This window comes from Scyliorhinus torazame, chromosome 17, assembly GCF_047496885.1.
Source record: "Scyliorhinus torazame isolate Kashiwa2021f chromosome 17, sScyTor2.1, whole genome shotgun sequence".
NCBI classification, from domain to species: Eukaryota; Metazoa; Chordata; class Chondrichthyes; order Carcharhiniformes; family Scyliorhinidae; genus Scyliorhinus; species Scyliorhinus torazame.
The window spans coordinates 101109618-101124055 of record NC_092723.1 but is presented as its reverse complement, the minus strand read 5'-3'; the positions used below and the strand labels follow the sequence as shown (position 1 = coordinate 101124055).

The 14438-nt window shown below is 49.3% G+C and overlaps 2 protein-coding genes across 2 annotated transcripts in view; one reads left to right on the top strand and one right to left on the bottom strand.

Annotated features, from left to right (window-relative positions):
* snrnp25 (small nuclear ribonucleoprotein 25) overlaps positions 1-4289 on the bottom strand; it is a 32051-nt gene extending 27762 nt beyond the window's left edge. Inside the window, exon 1 of the mRNA XM_072480797.1 lies at positions 4146-4289. The gene's annotated coding sequence lies outside the window, so the exon portion shown is untranslated. The remainder of the gene's footprint in view (positions 1-4145) is intronic.
* Positions 4290-4344: 55 nt separating this feature from the next.
* On the top strand, positions 4345-14018 carry LOC140394023 (DNA-directed RNA polymerase III subunit RPC10-like). The gene is given in 4 exon segments (XM_072480798.1): positions 4345-4407; positions 4409-4471; positions 8428-8515; positions 12718-14018. Coding segments are annotated over 4 exon segments (327 nt in total). The 5' UTR covers positions 4345-4359; the 3' UTR covers positions 12846-14018.
* Positions 14019-14438: the final 420 nt, after the last annotated feature.

Sequence of the window (14438 nt, the reverse complement as noted above, 5' to 3'; positions counted from 1 at the left end):
GAGATTGAGGGAAGGATTACGTCGTTCATATGGGGAGGGAAGGTGGCCAGAGTTAGAAAGGTGCTGCGACAGAGGGGAAGGCAGACAGGGGGTTTGGGTCTTCCGAACCTGATGTATTACTACTGGGCAGTGAATATGGAGAAGGTGCGGAGCTAGGTTAGAGAGGTTGATTCCCAGTGGGTCAGAACGGAGGAGAGTTTGTGCAGGGGGTCGGGATTGAAAGCACTGGTAACAGCGCCGCTCCTGATAGCCCCGGGCAAATAATCAGGGAGTCCGGTAATAATACTTCATTGAGAATTTGGTGGCAGTTTCGCCAACACTTCAGGTTGGGGGCATGGTCAAGGGAAATGCCGATTCGGGGGAACCACAGATTTGAGCCAGGGAGGTGGGATGGAAATTTTCGGAAATGGGAGGAGAAGGGGATTAAGACACTAAAAGATTTGTTTCTTAGGAGTCGGTTTACAGGACTGAAGGAGCTGGAAGCAAAGTATGGGCTGGAGCAGGGGGAAATGTTTCGATATATGCAGGCTCGAGATTTTGCCAGAAACGAGGTACAGAGCTTCCCAGTGCATCCGGCCTCCACATTGCTGGAGGAGGTGCTAACAACATGAGGCCTGGAGAAGGGGGTAGTGTCAGCGGTTTACGGGGCTATTTTGGAAGAGGAGAAGGCACCACTGGAAGGAATCAAAGCAAAGTGGGAGGAAGAATTAGGAGAGGATATGGAGGAGGGGTTATGGTGTGAGGTGCTCCGGAGAGTGAATGCCTCCACCTCGTGCATGAGGTTGGGGCTGATACAGCTGAAGGTGGTATACAGAGCGCACCTCACGAGGGCGAGGATGAGCCCATTCTTTGAAGGAGTAGAAGATGTGTGTGAACGTTGCGGGGTGGGGGGGGGGGGGGGGGCACTAATCACATTCATATGCTTTGGTTCTGTCCAAAGCTAGAGGATTACTGGAAGGAGGTTTTTAGGGTAATTTCTAAAGTGGTGCACATGATACTGGACCCGGGCCCCCGGGAGGCCATATTTGGGGTGTCAGACCAGCCAGGGTTGGAAAAGGGTGCGGAGGCAAATGTTGTAGCCTTCGCCTCGTTGATCGCCCGAAGGCGGATCCTGATGGGTTGGAGAGCAACCTCTCCACCCTGTGCCCTGGCGTGGCGGGGGGACCTGTTGGAATTCTTGACTCTTGAGAAGGTTAAGGGGAAGGATGGAGGGGTTCTACAATTCATGGGCATTATTCATTATGCACTTTCAAGAACTGGATAACATCGAACATTAGTTGGGGGGGGTGGGTGGGAGGGTTGGGGGGGGAGGTGGGCGGTGGGTGTTAATGGTGACTGTGGGTGATTCCTGATTCCTTTTTGTCATTTGTTTATGTGAACATGCGGGCTAATGTTTGGGGTTTGGTGGGAGGATGGGATCGTTGTTATTGATATGGAGATTGACATATTTGGTACCGATTATTGTTTATTGTTGGTGGGGTGTAAATTTGGGAGAAAATGTGGAAAAGGAGAATAAAGAAATATATATTTTTAAAAAATCTTATCTTTCCAAAATGTTCTCATTGGACCCTTCAGTGAGAAAAAGGCGAAAGTGGCCACTCGCAGGAAAAGGTCGGACAAGCCTGGCCTGAATAATTGAAATGACATTAAATAAGTAAACCTCAAAGCTGTTGCAACCTTCTCCCCTTGTCTTTGATAATCACTGCTTCATTCACAGGAATGGGAGTAAGCTTATTCAACCCAATGAACATGTTCCAGCATTCAATTAGATCATGGAGGATCATCTCCTAACTTAATGACATTTCCCCATGCTATTCCCATATCATAGAATCATAGCATTTACAGTTCAGAAGGAGACCATTCGGCCCATCGAGTCAGCACTGGCTCTTAAGCACCCGACTTAAGCCCACGCCTCCACCCTATCCCCGTAACCCAGTAACACCATCTCACCTTTTTAGACTAGACACTAAGGGCAATTTATCATGGCCAATCCACCTAACCTGCACATCTTTGGACTGTGGGAGGAAACCGGAGCACCCGGAAGAAACCCACGCAGACACGGGGAGAACGTGCAGACTCCGCACAGACAGTGACCCAAGCCGGGAATCGAACCTGGGACCCTGGAGCTGTGAAGCAACTGTGCTAACCACTATGCTACCGTGCTGCCCCTTGTTATTTGCCCGCAGCACTCTAGCGATTTTGGTTTTGAGCATGCTCGGTGATTTAGCTTCCACAGCCCTCCAATATTTCACTACCCCTGGGAGTGAAAGCATTTCTCCTTGTCACAGTATTAAATGGCCCGCCCCTTCTTCTGAGATTGTGTCCCTGGTTCTAGACTCACATGCTTGTGGAAACATTCTACCAGCATTCCACCATATCATGCCCTGTAAGGATTCTGTAACTTATGTCCCTTTTAAGCCTCTGTGCATATTTTCCTGTTGGGCCAACTTGCTCAATGCATATATTACAGATTGCAGAACTAATGTGACTGCTTGTGATCAGTGCTTCGCATAAAACAGCAAAATATATTCTTCCTTTAAATTCAGCAATCAGCATCTATCACAATAATCTAGGTGCATTGCACTGCTTGTAGCGCTTCACAACCAACGGAAGGAATACTGGAAAATATTAACTAACAGAGCATTCAATATCAGGAACCAATGGAGACAGAGTGTTTGCGCCGTCGTGAACGCTGTCGAGGTTCACGACGGCGCGAAATGGCCCCTATCCCGACCGATTCAGGACCCGATAATGGGCTCGGAGCGGCGCCGCATAACTGGCGTCACCCGCGCATGCGCGGTTGCCGTCCTCTCCGAGTCCGCCCCGCAAGAAGATGTCCGACGGATCTTGCGGCGCTGTGGAAGAAAGGAGGTCCTCCTTCAGAGAGGCCAGCCCGACGATCGGTGGGCACCGATCGCGGGCCCAGACCCCATTTGAGGGACCCTCCCGGTGCAGGATCCCCCACCCCCCACAGGCCGCCCCCTCCCAACATTCCCACGCTGTTCCCGCCGGCAGCGACCAGGTGTGAATGGCGCCGGGGGGAACCCGCCATTTTGGGCAGGCCGCTCGGGCCCATCTGGCACTGAGAATCGCGGGGGTACCGGTGAATCGCCATTTTGGCTGTCTCGGGCGATTCACTGTACCGCGCCGTGCAAAACACGATTGTGCCGTTCTGGCCGTTTCCGTTGAATCGCGGGAGGGCGTCGGACCGGCATGGTGGGAAAATTTGGTGACCCAGGCGATTCTCCCAACCGGCGCGGGAGCGGAGAATCGCGCCCCACGTCTTTTTGAAAATATGCAGCACCTGACAAAGTATTTGCTCCCTTTGTCTCTGCAGTCATGAACTTAGTTATGTTCATGTTTCTGCAATCTTGGATTCACTCACTGACTCTGCAGACTGTGGGTGTAGATCTGAACTCTCTCGCTCTCTCATCTTGTTCCTGTTGTCTTAGGTTAGTCAACGAGTTCACTCTCCATTCCTTCTTTCTCGGCCAACCCTGCTTTCTCCATGAAACATTCTTAGGGATTCTCCGGTCCCCCAGCTGCGTGATCCTCGGCGGCTCCACTGTCCACTGACAGCGGGATTCTCTCTTCTCACTGCTTGTCAACGGGTTTTCCCATTGAAGACACCCCACACCGCTGGGAAACCCGTGGGCAGGGTGCACTGCCAGCAGGAAAAGAGAGTCCCAACAACCTGAGAATTCCTGTCTCTCCCTAATGTGAATCTCTGCACGTGTTATTGCACTCTCTCCTTCAATTCTTGTCTGTCTCACGCCTTCTGTTTGGTCCCTTGTTTTCACCCAGCGACGGTGAAGGAATGGAAATATATTTGCAAGTCGGGGTGTTGAGTGACTTGGAACCGCCAGGTGGGAAAAGAGTGAATATTTGTGGAAGGGAGACTTTCGTTCTGGATGGTGCCGAATGTCTTGAATATTGTTGGAGCTGCGCTAATCCAGGCAAGTGGAGAGATTCCATTACATCCTGACTTTATAGATGGTGGACAGGCTTTGGGAACTCAGGGGGTCAGTTACTTACAGTCGGATTCCTAGCCTTTGACCTGCCCTGGTAGCCACAGCATTTATATGGCTAGTCCAATTCAATTTCTGATCAATGGTAACCACCAAGATGTTGATAATTTATTTACCTCTCCTCTGTCTGTGTCCTATTCCTCACTCTCTCTGTTGAACTCCATGGGTAACCCCGGGAATGAGCCCAGCTGCCTCTCACAGTTCACTGACTCAGGCGCTCCTGTGATTTCTGTCCCCACCACGCACTGAGGTGGAACCAATTTCCCGGGGACTGTACTGCCGGGGGAAGGGGGTCGGGGAAGGGCAGAGCCGTTGTTTCCGCTTCCGGTTGATGCTGCTATTCTGTCCGACGTGCGGCAATGTCCTGATCGTGGAGGAGGGGACAGAAATGTTACCGTTTCGCCTGTAACACCTGTCCCTATGTTCACAACATCACCCGCAAAGTGAGAGAGAAAACGGCGAATAGCGGCGGGGGCGGGAGAGAGGAGAGAGAGAGGTTGGGGGGGGGGGAGGAGGAGGAGGAGGAGAGAGAGCGGGGGGGGGGGGGGAGGAGGAGAGAGAGCGGGGGGGGGGGGGAGGAGGAGGAGAGAGAGCGGGGGGGGGGAGAGGAGAGAGAGCGGAGGGGGGGGAGGAGGAGAGAGAGCGGGGGGGGGGAGGAGGAGAGAGAGCGGGGGGGGGGGAGGAGGAGAGAGAGCGGGGGGGGGAGGAGGAGAGAGAGCGGGGGGGGGGAGGAGGAGAGAGAGCGGGGGGGGGGAGGAGGAGAGAGAGCGGGGGGGGGGGGGGGAGGAGGAGAGAGAGCGGGGGGGGGGGGGGGGGAGGAGAGAGAGCGGGGGGGGGGAGGAGGAGAGAGAGCGGGGGGGGGAGGAGGAGAGAGAGCGGGGGGGGAGGAGGAAGAGAGAGCGGGGGGGAGGGGGGAGGAGAGAGAGAGCGGGGGGGGGGGAGGAGGAGAGAGAGCGGGGGGGGGGGGAGGAGGAGAGAGAGCGGGGGGGGGGGAGGAGGAGAGAGAGCGGGGGGGGGGAGGAGGAGAGAGAGCGGGGGGGGGAGGAGGAGAGAGAGCGGGGGGGGGAGGAGGAGAGAGCGGGGGGGGGGAGGAGGAGAGAGAGCGGGGGGGGAGGAGGAGAGAGAGCGGGGGGGGGAGGAGGAGAAGAGAGCGGGGGGGGGAGGAGGAGAGAGAGCGGGGGGGGGAGGAGGAGAGAGAGCGGGGGGGGAGGAGGAGAGAGAGCGGGGGGGGGGGGAGGAGGAGAGAGAGCGGGGGGGAGGAGGAGAGAGGAGAGCGGGGGGGGAGGAGGAGAGAGAGCGGGGGGGGGAGGAGGAGAGAGAGCGGGGGGGGAGGAGGAGAGAGAGCGGGGGGGGGGAGGAGGAGAGAGGGGGGGGGTCGGAGAGGAGCGTGTGGTGTCTGGGAGGAGAGGTGTCTGAAAGGAGAGGAGGAGGAAGGGTGTCTGAAAGGAGAGGAGGAGGGGTGTCTGGGCGGAGAGGAGGGGTGTCTGGGGCGGAGAGGAGGAGGGGTGTCTGGGCGGAGAGGCGGAGGGGGGTCTGGGCGGAGAGGAGAGGAGGAGAGGTGTCTGGGCGGAGAGGAGAGGAGGAGAGGTGTCTGGGCGGAGAGGCGGAGGGGGGTCTGGGCGGAGAGGAGGAGGGGTGTCTGGGCCGGAGATGCGTGGGGTGTCTGGGCAGAGAGGAGGGGGGTTCTCTGGACGGAGAGGAGGAGGGGCGGTGTCTGAGCAGAGAGGGGGGTGGGGGCGGTGTGTGCCTGGGCAAAGAGGAGGGGGCGTTGTGTGCCTGGGCAGAGAGGAGGGGGCGTTGTGTGTCTGGGCAGAGGGGGTGGGCGGTGTGTGTCTGGGTGCAGATGGGTGGAGCGCGGTATCTGGGCAGAGGGGTGTGTACGATACTTTGTTTCTTTAAGTCGATGACCAGCTCCTTAGATTTACTGATATTGAGGGAGAGCTTCTTGTCGTTATACCACACCACTAGGTTCTCTATCTCCTTCCTGTACTCTGACTTGTTGTTTGAGATCCGACCCACTGTCATCAGCAAACTTGTAGATGGAGTTGGAGCTGAATTTTGCCACCGTTGCATGTATGGGGAGTCATAGGGCCACCGTTGCATGTATGGGGAGTATAATAGGGGGCTAAGTATGCAGCCTTGCAGGACCCTGGCATTGAGGACTATCGTGGAGGAGGTTTAGTTGTTCTTACTGATTGTAGTCTTGGGTCAGGAAGTTGAGGATCCAGCTGCAGAGGGAGGAGCCAAGTCCTAGGTTTTGGATCTGAGCTTGGCTGCGATTATGGTGTTGAAGGCGAAGCTGTAGTCAATGAATAGGAATCTGATATAGGAGTCCTTGTTGTCTAGATGCTCCAGGGAGGAGCCAGGGAGTTTGTGTCTGCTGTGGATCGATTGGGGCAGCATGGTAGCACAGTGGTTAGCACAGTTGCTTCATAGCTCCAGGGTCCCAGGTTTGATTCCTGGCTTGGGTCAGTGTCTGCACGGAGTCTGCACGTTCTCCCCGTGTCTGCGTGGGTTTCCTCCGAGTGCTCCGGTTTCCTCCCACAGTCCAAAGATGTGCATGTTAGGTGGGTTGGCTATGCTAAATTGCCCTTAGGTTAGGTGGGATTACTGGTTGACAGGGATAGGGTGGAGGTGTGGGCTTAAGTGGGATGCTCTTTCCAAGAGCCGGTGCAGACTTGATGGGGCGAATGGCGTCCTTCTGCGCTGCAAATTCTATGATTGTGGTGGTATGCAAATTGCAGTGGATCAAAGCATTCTGGAAGTATGGAGTTGATGTGTCTCATGACCAACCTCTCGATGCACTTCATAATGATAGATGTCAAGGCCACCGGACAGTAGTCGTTGAGATGCGTTGCCTAGCTCTTCTCTGGCATCGGTATGAAGTGGGTGGGAACCTTGGAACGGAGTTGGGAGAGGTTGAAGATGTATGTGAACACTCGCCAGTTGTTCCGCACAGGATCTGAGTGCATGACTCACTTTCAAGAAGGCCAGTCTGCCTTCCGAGGCTGTTGGGGCAGTTGACAACAGTTTGTTGGCTTCCTGCTCGAAATGAGCATAGAATGCATTGAGTTCATCGGGGAGTGGTGTGCTGTGGCCAGAAATTCGATACGGCTTTGCCTTGTAGCCCGTTATATTTAAGCCTTGCCACAACTGTCGAGAGTCCATGTCATTAGTCTGTGATGCTAGCTTAGTCTGGTATTGTCTCTTGGCGTCCCTGATGGTTTTGTTTTGCAAAGGTCGTACCTAGATTTATTGTATAGGTCAGGGTCGCCTGTCTTGAACGTCTCTGGTCTGGACTTCAGTAGGGAGTGGATCTCCTGGTTAAACCATGGTTTCCGGTTGGTGAAAGCACATACTACTTTCTTTGGCACGCAGTCATCGGCTCACTTACTGATGAAGTCTGTGACGGTCGTGGCATGCTCGTCTTGGTTGGCCGCTGATATCCTGAATATGGACCAGTCCAACAACTCCAAGCAGTCGCATAGGAGCTCTTCCGTTGCCTCGAACCAGTAGTACATGACCTTAACCGGATTCTCCTGCTTAAGATTCTGCTTGTATGCCGGGAGAAGGAGCACCGTCTTGTGGTCCGATTTTCCGAAGTATGGTCAGGGGATGGATGGATGTTTGTGAAGCAGTGGTCAAGGATTTTGGGGCCCCTGATGCGACAGGAGATGTGTTAGTGGAATTTTGGCAGTGCACTCTTGAGGTTGGCCTGGTTGAAGTCCCCGGCCACGATGAACATGGCCTCCGGGTATTCTGTTTCACTGTTATTTATAGCGGTGTACAATTCATCAAGTGCTTTCTTTACTTCCACCTGGGGTGGGATGTAGCCCGCTGGGATGCTGGCAGAAGTGAACTCCTGCGGAAGATAGTATTGGCATATTCAGTCAGATATTCCAGGTACAGTAGTAGTTCGCCAGGGTAGCCACGTCTGAGCACCAGGAGGAATTGACAAAGAGGCAAACTGCTCCAGTCTTCACCTTGCCCGATGCCACCATGAGTCCATGCAGTGAATTCAAAAGTCCTCCGGTTGAATGGCACAGTCCGGTGAGGCAGGAGTGAGCCATGTCTTACACAGCAGTTTAAAAATGAGGTCTATTGTTTAAGATGAGAATTTTATTTCTCTGACGGTCATTAGTCTGTGGAATTCTCATCTCCAGAAAGCAGTGGTGGTTAGGCAATTGAATTTATTCAAGGAAAGTTAGACAGATTTGACATGGGACTTGAAGGTTATTTAAGGGGGAGGAGGTGGTGGGGACGGGGACAGACTAAAGTTGGGCCCACAGCCAGATCAGCCATGAATGGCGGGGAAGGATTGAACGACCTACTTGTGCTCCTAAGTTCAATATTTCTATGACTTTGTGTACTAAATAACAGTGTGTTATTTGTGTTGTAGGTAACAAACAGAAAATACCCCAAGTTAAAAGAAGTTGATGATGTGTTGGGTGGAGCTGCTGCTTGGGAAAATGTCGACTCTACACCAGGTATGGCAAGGGGCTGGTTTAGCACACTGGGCTAAATCGCTGGCTTTTAAAGCAGGCCAGCAGCACGGTTCAATTCCCGTACCAGCCTCCCCGAACAGGCGCCTGAATGTGGCGACTAGGGGCTTTTCACAGTAACTTCATTGAAGCCTACTTGTGACAATAAGCGATTTTCATTCACTTGCCCATAGGTTGTGTTAAGATGGAATATAGGTTACACTGTAAGTTGAATTATTCCCAGTCGTAGGGTAGCGCTTGTTTGGTAGTGGTAGCCATTGTGTTGCAGTCACCCTCGTGGTAAATTTTAGCAAGAAATTCAAACTTAAGACCTGAAAGATTAACACGTTGAGATTTCATTTTTAAGACATTTACTGTAACAAATGACTAAAATGCATTAACAACGCACTCTTTGTTTAAACCGCAAGACGGAAAACCCCCACCACCTTTTTCTTTGTCCTAACGAAAAAACACACCACACTGACTTTTATGTAGCCATTCAATTTTCCCAGAATCAATCCAAAGTGATTCTTCACTCTTCAGGTTTTATTCTTGTTCTTTTCCTAGAGATTGTCCCTGAAGCCCAAGCTGGACGACTCTTCCAACCTCGTTTTAATTGCCACAAATTTGCTCTTTACCATCCAAGCGCACGTTCCCACCCTCATTCCTGCACAGTGAACCATAGACATTTTGTTTTCTCTCTGCTCCAGAATCCAGCACACTGCAGAACAGTTGGCATGACTCCCATCATTTTTTTTACCTTAAATTAAAGAGACATTCCTGAAATCAAGCAACCTTATTCAACTTCAATTGTAACAATGGGTTACTTTAAGCCAAAGGACACAAATTGAAATATCATTAAGTCAGCTTCCTCTACTTCAAAACATTTTAAGAGAATACATTTAAATCTATAGTGTAGATTTTGTTTTTGTCCCTTCTGGCAAATATGCACAAAATTACATAATTTTAGTCCTAAAATGTCTGGTGTTTTGGATGAGGACAAACACCTATGTTACGCTAGAGGGTTGGAGTGCTTGTATTGCAAGTATTACAAAATGTATTGTTTTCTTTTGAGAATCATGTTGGGAACAAAGTAGGCTAAATGGCGACAAAGGTTGTCTTGATTCAGTCGCAACACCCTCCCCTTCAGTTAGAAGGTCTAGGCTTCAAGTCACACTTCAAGAGAGACCACAAAGTCGAGGCTGGCACTTAGAGTACTTAGAGGTCACTGCCTTGTAAGACGTGCCATCCTTTGAGAGAGTTAAATCCTGTGTGGGTGTAAAATACCCACACAGCACGATTTGAAAAGCAACAGGCAACTTTTCTTGGGCAATAGTTGTCCCTATTGCTTTTTATATGGGCTAGGTTTTTTACTCTCAGTGGGTGGAAAGTAAAAATATATATTTACTTTTACAGTGTTGCTGTTTTTGGACTAGTTGTGTAATCACATTTTTCCAATTCTTCTGCTAGTCAGTAAATGAAGAGATTGAGTTTAACTTTCCCAGCAATTGTTCTTTGTCACTAATATGTGCCTCTGCCTCTTCCTTCCATCCCGCTAGATAAACCTCCTCCCCCTGACCTAGCCCTGAACTCACATCTTATTGCAGTTTCCCACCCTCGCATCCTCTCCACGCTCACCAGTCTCACAACGGTCTAAACCAAGCTCACGTTCCCTATTGTGGGTGAACAATTCAACGCTTCGTGAATTAGGCTTCACAATGATAGGAAGAGCTGACTGACATTCAAGAATCAAAAAGCAACTTCGCTATGAACGCTTGGCCGCCACAAGCCAGAGAATTTCCTCCACCTCCTTTAACCCTATTCCCACTAAACTGCTGAACATCCAACATTCTCTCTCCTCTAAAGCTGATATTGTTAACACCTCTCTCTTTTCTCTCCTTTAAATTTGCCATCATCACCCCTCTCTAAAACTCAACCCCTGACTCCTCCATCCTTGAAAACTACTGCACCCTGTCCAGCATTCCTTTTCTCTCCAAGGCCCTTTGACGTTTTGTCACCTCCCAATTCTGTGGTCATTTTTGCCAGAACTCCAGGTTTGAATCCCTCCAACCAAGCATCAACATGGGACAAACAGAATCAGTGACTGGAGGAGGAACACGTCACAAATTCTGCCTCCTTGCGCTCATTGCTCCTCCAATCAAAATACACGGGGGGCAACTTTCTTCAATGTTTTGCCCAGTCATTGAGTTTTCCAAAAGCCTTTGATGATGGGATGAATTTGTCCACCTCCACTGTGTAGTTTGAGCCTTCTTTTCATAAGACATAGGAGCAGATTTAGGCCACTCGGCCCATCGAGTCTGCTCTGCCATTCAATCATGACTGATATTTTTCTCATCCCATTCTCCTGCCTTCACCCCATAACCCCTGATCCCCTTATTAATCAAGAATCTATCTATCTCTGTCTTAAAGACACTCAAGTGATTTGGCCTCCACGGCCTTCTGCTGCAAAGTGTTCCACAGATTCACCATCCTCTGGCTGAAGAAATTTCTCCTTATCTCTGTTCTAAAGGATTGTCCCTTTAGTCTAAGATTGTACCCTCTGGTTCTAAGCTGTATGCTGATGGTACACAGCTCTACCTCACCACCACCACCTCTCTTCATACCTCTGTTGTTTCCAAATGATGAAATTGCTTATCTGACACCTACTACTGCATGGGCAGAATTTTCCTATTAAATATTGGGAAGAATTAAGGCATTGTCTCTAGTCCCCACTCTATTCCTCAGTTACCAACTCTATTCCTTTCCCTGGCAATTGTCTGAAATTGAACCAAACTGGTTGCAAACTTGATAGAGATAAATCATGCCCCTCCAAGACACTCACCATTCTGACTTGGAAATATATCAATATAATCACTGTTCCTTCACTGTGACTGCTTCAAAGTCCTGAAACTCCCTCCCTAACGGCACTGTGGGTGTACCTACACACCACATGGATTGCAGTGGTTCAGAGGAGGGCATCTCACCATCCATTTATGAAAGGCAATTAGGAATGGGCAATAAATGATGGTCTATCCATTGATGCTCTCATCTTGTGAAATAATTTTTCAAAAACCTTGCCCCTGCCTGAGCTCATCGACTAAAAACCCTCACTTATTCCTTTGTTTCCACCAGACTTCATTATTTTTTCATGGGATGTGGGCATTATTGGCAAAGCCAACATTTTCTGCCATTGCCCTTTCCAGAAGGCAGTTAAGGGCCACCACATTTCTGTGGGACTGGAATCACAAGGGCTGGTTTAGCATAGTGGGCACAGTAATGCAGAACAAGGCCAGCAGCGTTGGTTCAATTCCAGTACCGGCCTCCCTGAACAGGCGCCAGAATGTGGCGACTAGGGGCTTTTCACAGTAACTTCATTGAAGCCTACTTGTGACAATAAGCGATTATTATTTATTATTATATTATTACATGTAGACCAGACCAGGTAAGGATAGCAAATTTCCTTCCCCAAAGGACATTAGTGAACCAGATGAGTTTTTACAACTGTTGATAGTTTCATGGTCACCATAATGGAAACGAGCTTTATATTCCAGATTTATTAATTTAATTCAAATTCCACCAGTGCCAGCTGCTACGGTGACATTTGAGCCCATGTTCCGAGAGAAGTCTGGAACTTCCAGATGGGATGAATCTGGGCTTCCAGATTCGGGGACATTACCACTACACCACTAGCTTCTTAAGTTGGTGTCATAGTGAAACTGTCCAACATGCTCCTGGCTGGCGCCTCGCGTTCTATCCTCCATAGTTAGGGCAGCACGGTAGCATTGTGGATAGCACAATTGCTTCACAGCTCCAGGGTCCCAGGTTCGATTCTGGCTTGGGTCACTGTCTGTGTGGAGTCTGCACATCCTCCCCGTGTGTGCGTGGGTTTCCTCCGGGTGCTCCGGTTTCCTCCCATAGTCAAAATATGTGCAGGTTAGGTGGATTGGCCATGATAAATTGCCCTTAGAGACCAAAATTGCCCTTAGTGTTGGGTGGGGTTACTGGGTTATGGGGATAGGGTGGAGGTGTTGACCTTGGGTAGGGTGCTCTTTCCAAGAGCCGGTACAGACTCGATGGGCCGAATGGCCTCCTTCTGCACTGTAAATTCTATGATAAACTCTGGGTCATCCAAAATTGCACATGCACACCATTTACGATTTATGTCACGTTGTAAGTGTTGACTTTTTGTCATGTTTGTATTTATGCAGAAACCTGTCCCAAATGTGAACATCCTCGAGCATACTTCATGCAAATACAAACCAGATCTGCTGATGAACCTATGACCACATTTTACAAGTGCTGCAATCCAGAATGTGGGCACCGCTGGAGGGATTAAGTTTCTTAGAGAATCCAAATAATTATGAATGCAACAAATGAAGATGGAGCTGTACTGTATTGAAATTACTGGATTTGTAACTAGTATATTTTGTTTACATTTTTTTCTCCTCACTAGAAAGTCTTAATTCAATTGCAGTGGAATTTAGTATATAGCCTGTATTAAATAGGTGGTAGATTAGTGCCACTAACATTCTAAAATAATTTTTGGAAGTACCTTTATGTATTTTAAAATAATTGATGGAATGCCTTCCTTGTTTCTCTTTATGATCAGAACATTTGCTAGAATTTACATTGATTTTTTTTTTCAGGGACAGAGTGGAGCCTGAGGAAAATAAAATGGCAGTAATATAATAATAATCGCTTATTGTCACAAGTAGGCTTCAATGAAGTTACTGTGAAAAGCCCTCGTCGCCACACTCCAGAGCCTGTTCAGGGAGGCCGGTACGGGAATTGAACCCACGCTGCTGGCCTTGTTCTGCATTACAAGCCAGCTGTTTAGCCCACTGTGCTAAACCAGCCCCTTTTAATATTGGCAAACACTGGGAGATGTTAAAAATGGTATTCAACAGAGTGCGTGGTAAATCTACTCCACTGAAACAAAAGCAACTAAAGCCTAGTGGGACTCTGCTGATGAATAAAGACATAATTAAGGGAACAATTGAGGGTGAGGAGAGAGGCATTAAGTGCATAAGACAGCAGAGGAATGTAGGATTTTTAAAAAGAGATTGGGGAGATGGTTAAAAAACTAAATGCAAAAAAGAACCAAAATTCAAATGGGCGGCATTGTTGCTTCACAGCTCCAGGGACTCGGTTCGATTCCTGGCTTGGGTCACTGTCTGGGCAGAATCTGCATGTTCTCCCTGTGTCTGCATGGGTTTCCTTCGAGTGCTCTGGGTTCCTCCCACAGGTCCTGAAAGAGGTGCTTGTTAGGTGAATTGGTCATTCTGAATTATCCCTTCGTGTATCAACTAGGGGATTTTCACAGTAACTTCATTGTAGTGTTAAGGTAAACATACTTGTGACACTAATAAAGATTATAATAAATTATCAGAATATAAAACTATAAATTATTTGTAGTTGAAAGGCTCAGCTCTTTTATTGTTAAGGGAAGACTGGCAATAAGGTTCACTCTTGAGAAAGTCAGAATAAAAGTTTATTAGGTTTTGAGGTATAGCTATTTATTCAGGCAGTGATTTACAGTTTAATGCAGGATATATACTCTGTTATTCTGGACAAAGCACACGGCAACTCGTGCAGCTGTGTCTCTTCGGTCTCTTGTCTATCTGGTTTTGACTTCTCCTCTGGGTGATTTTTATCCTGGCTATTATATGATTCGCCCATGCCCTGACATAGTTCACATGAGCAATTCTAGCCTCACTTAGTCATAAGACCATAAGACATAGGAGCAGAATTAGACCACTCGGCCCATCGAGTCTGCTCTGCCATTCAATCATGGCTGATATTTTTCTCATCCCCATTCTCCTGCCTTCTCCCCATAACCCCTGATCCCCTTATTGATCAAAAACCGATCTATCTCTGTTTTAAAGACACTGATTTGGCCTCCACAGCCTTCTCCGGCAAAGAGTTCCAC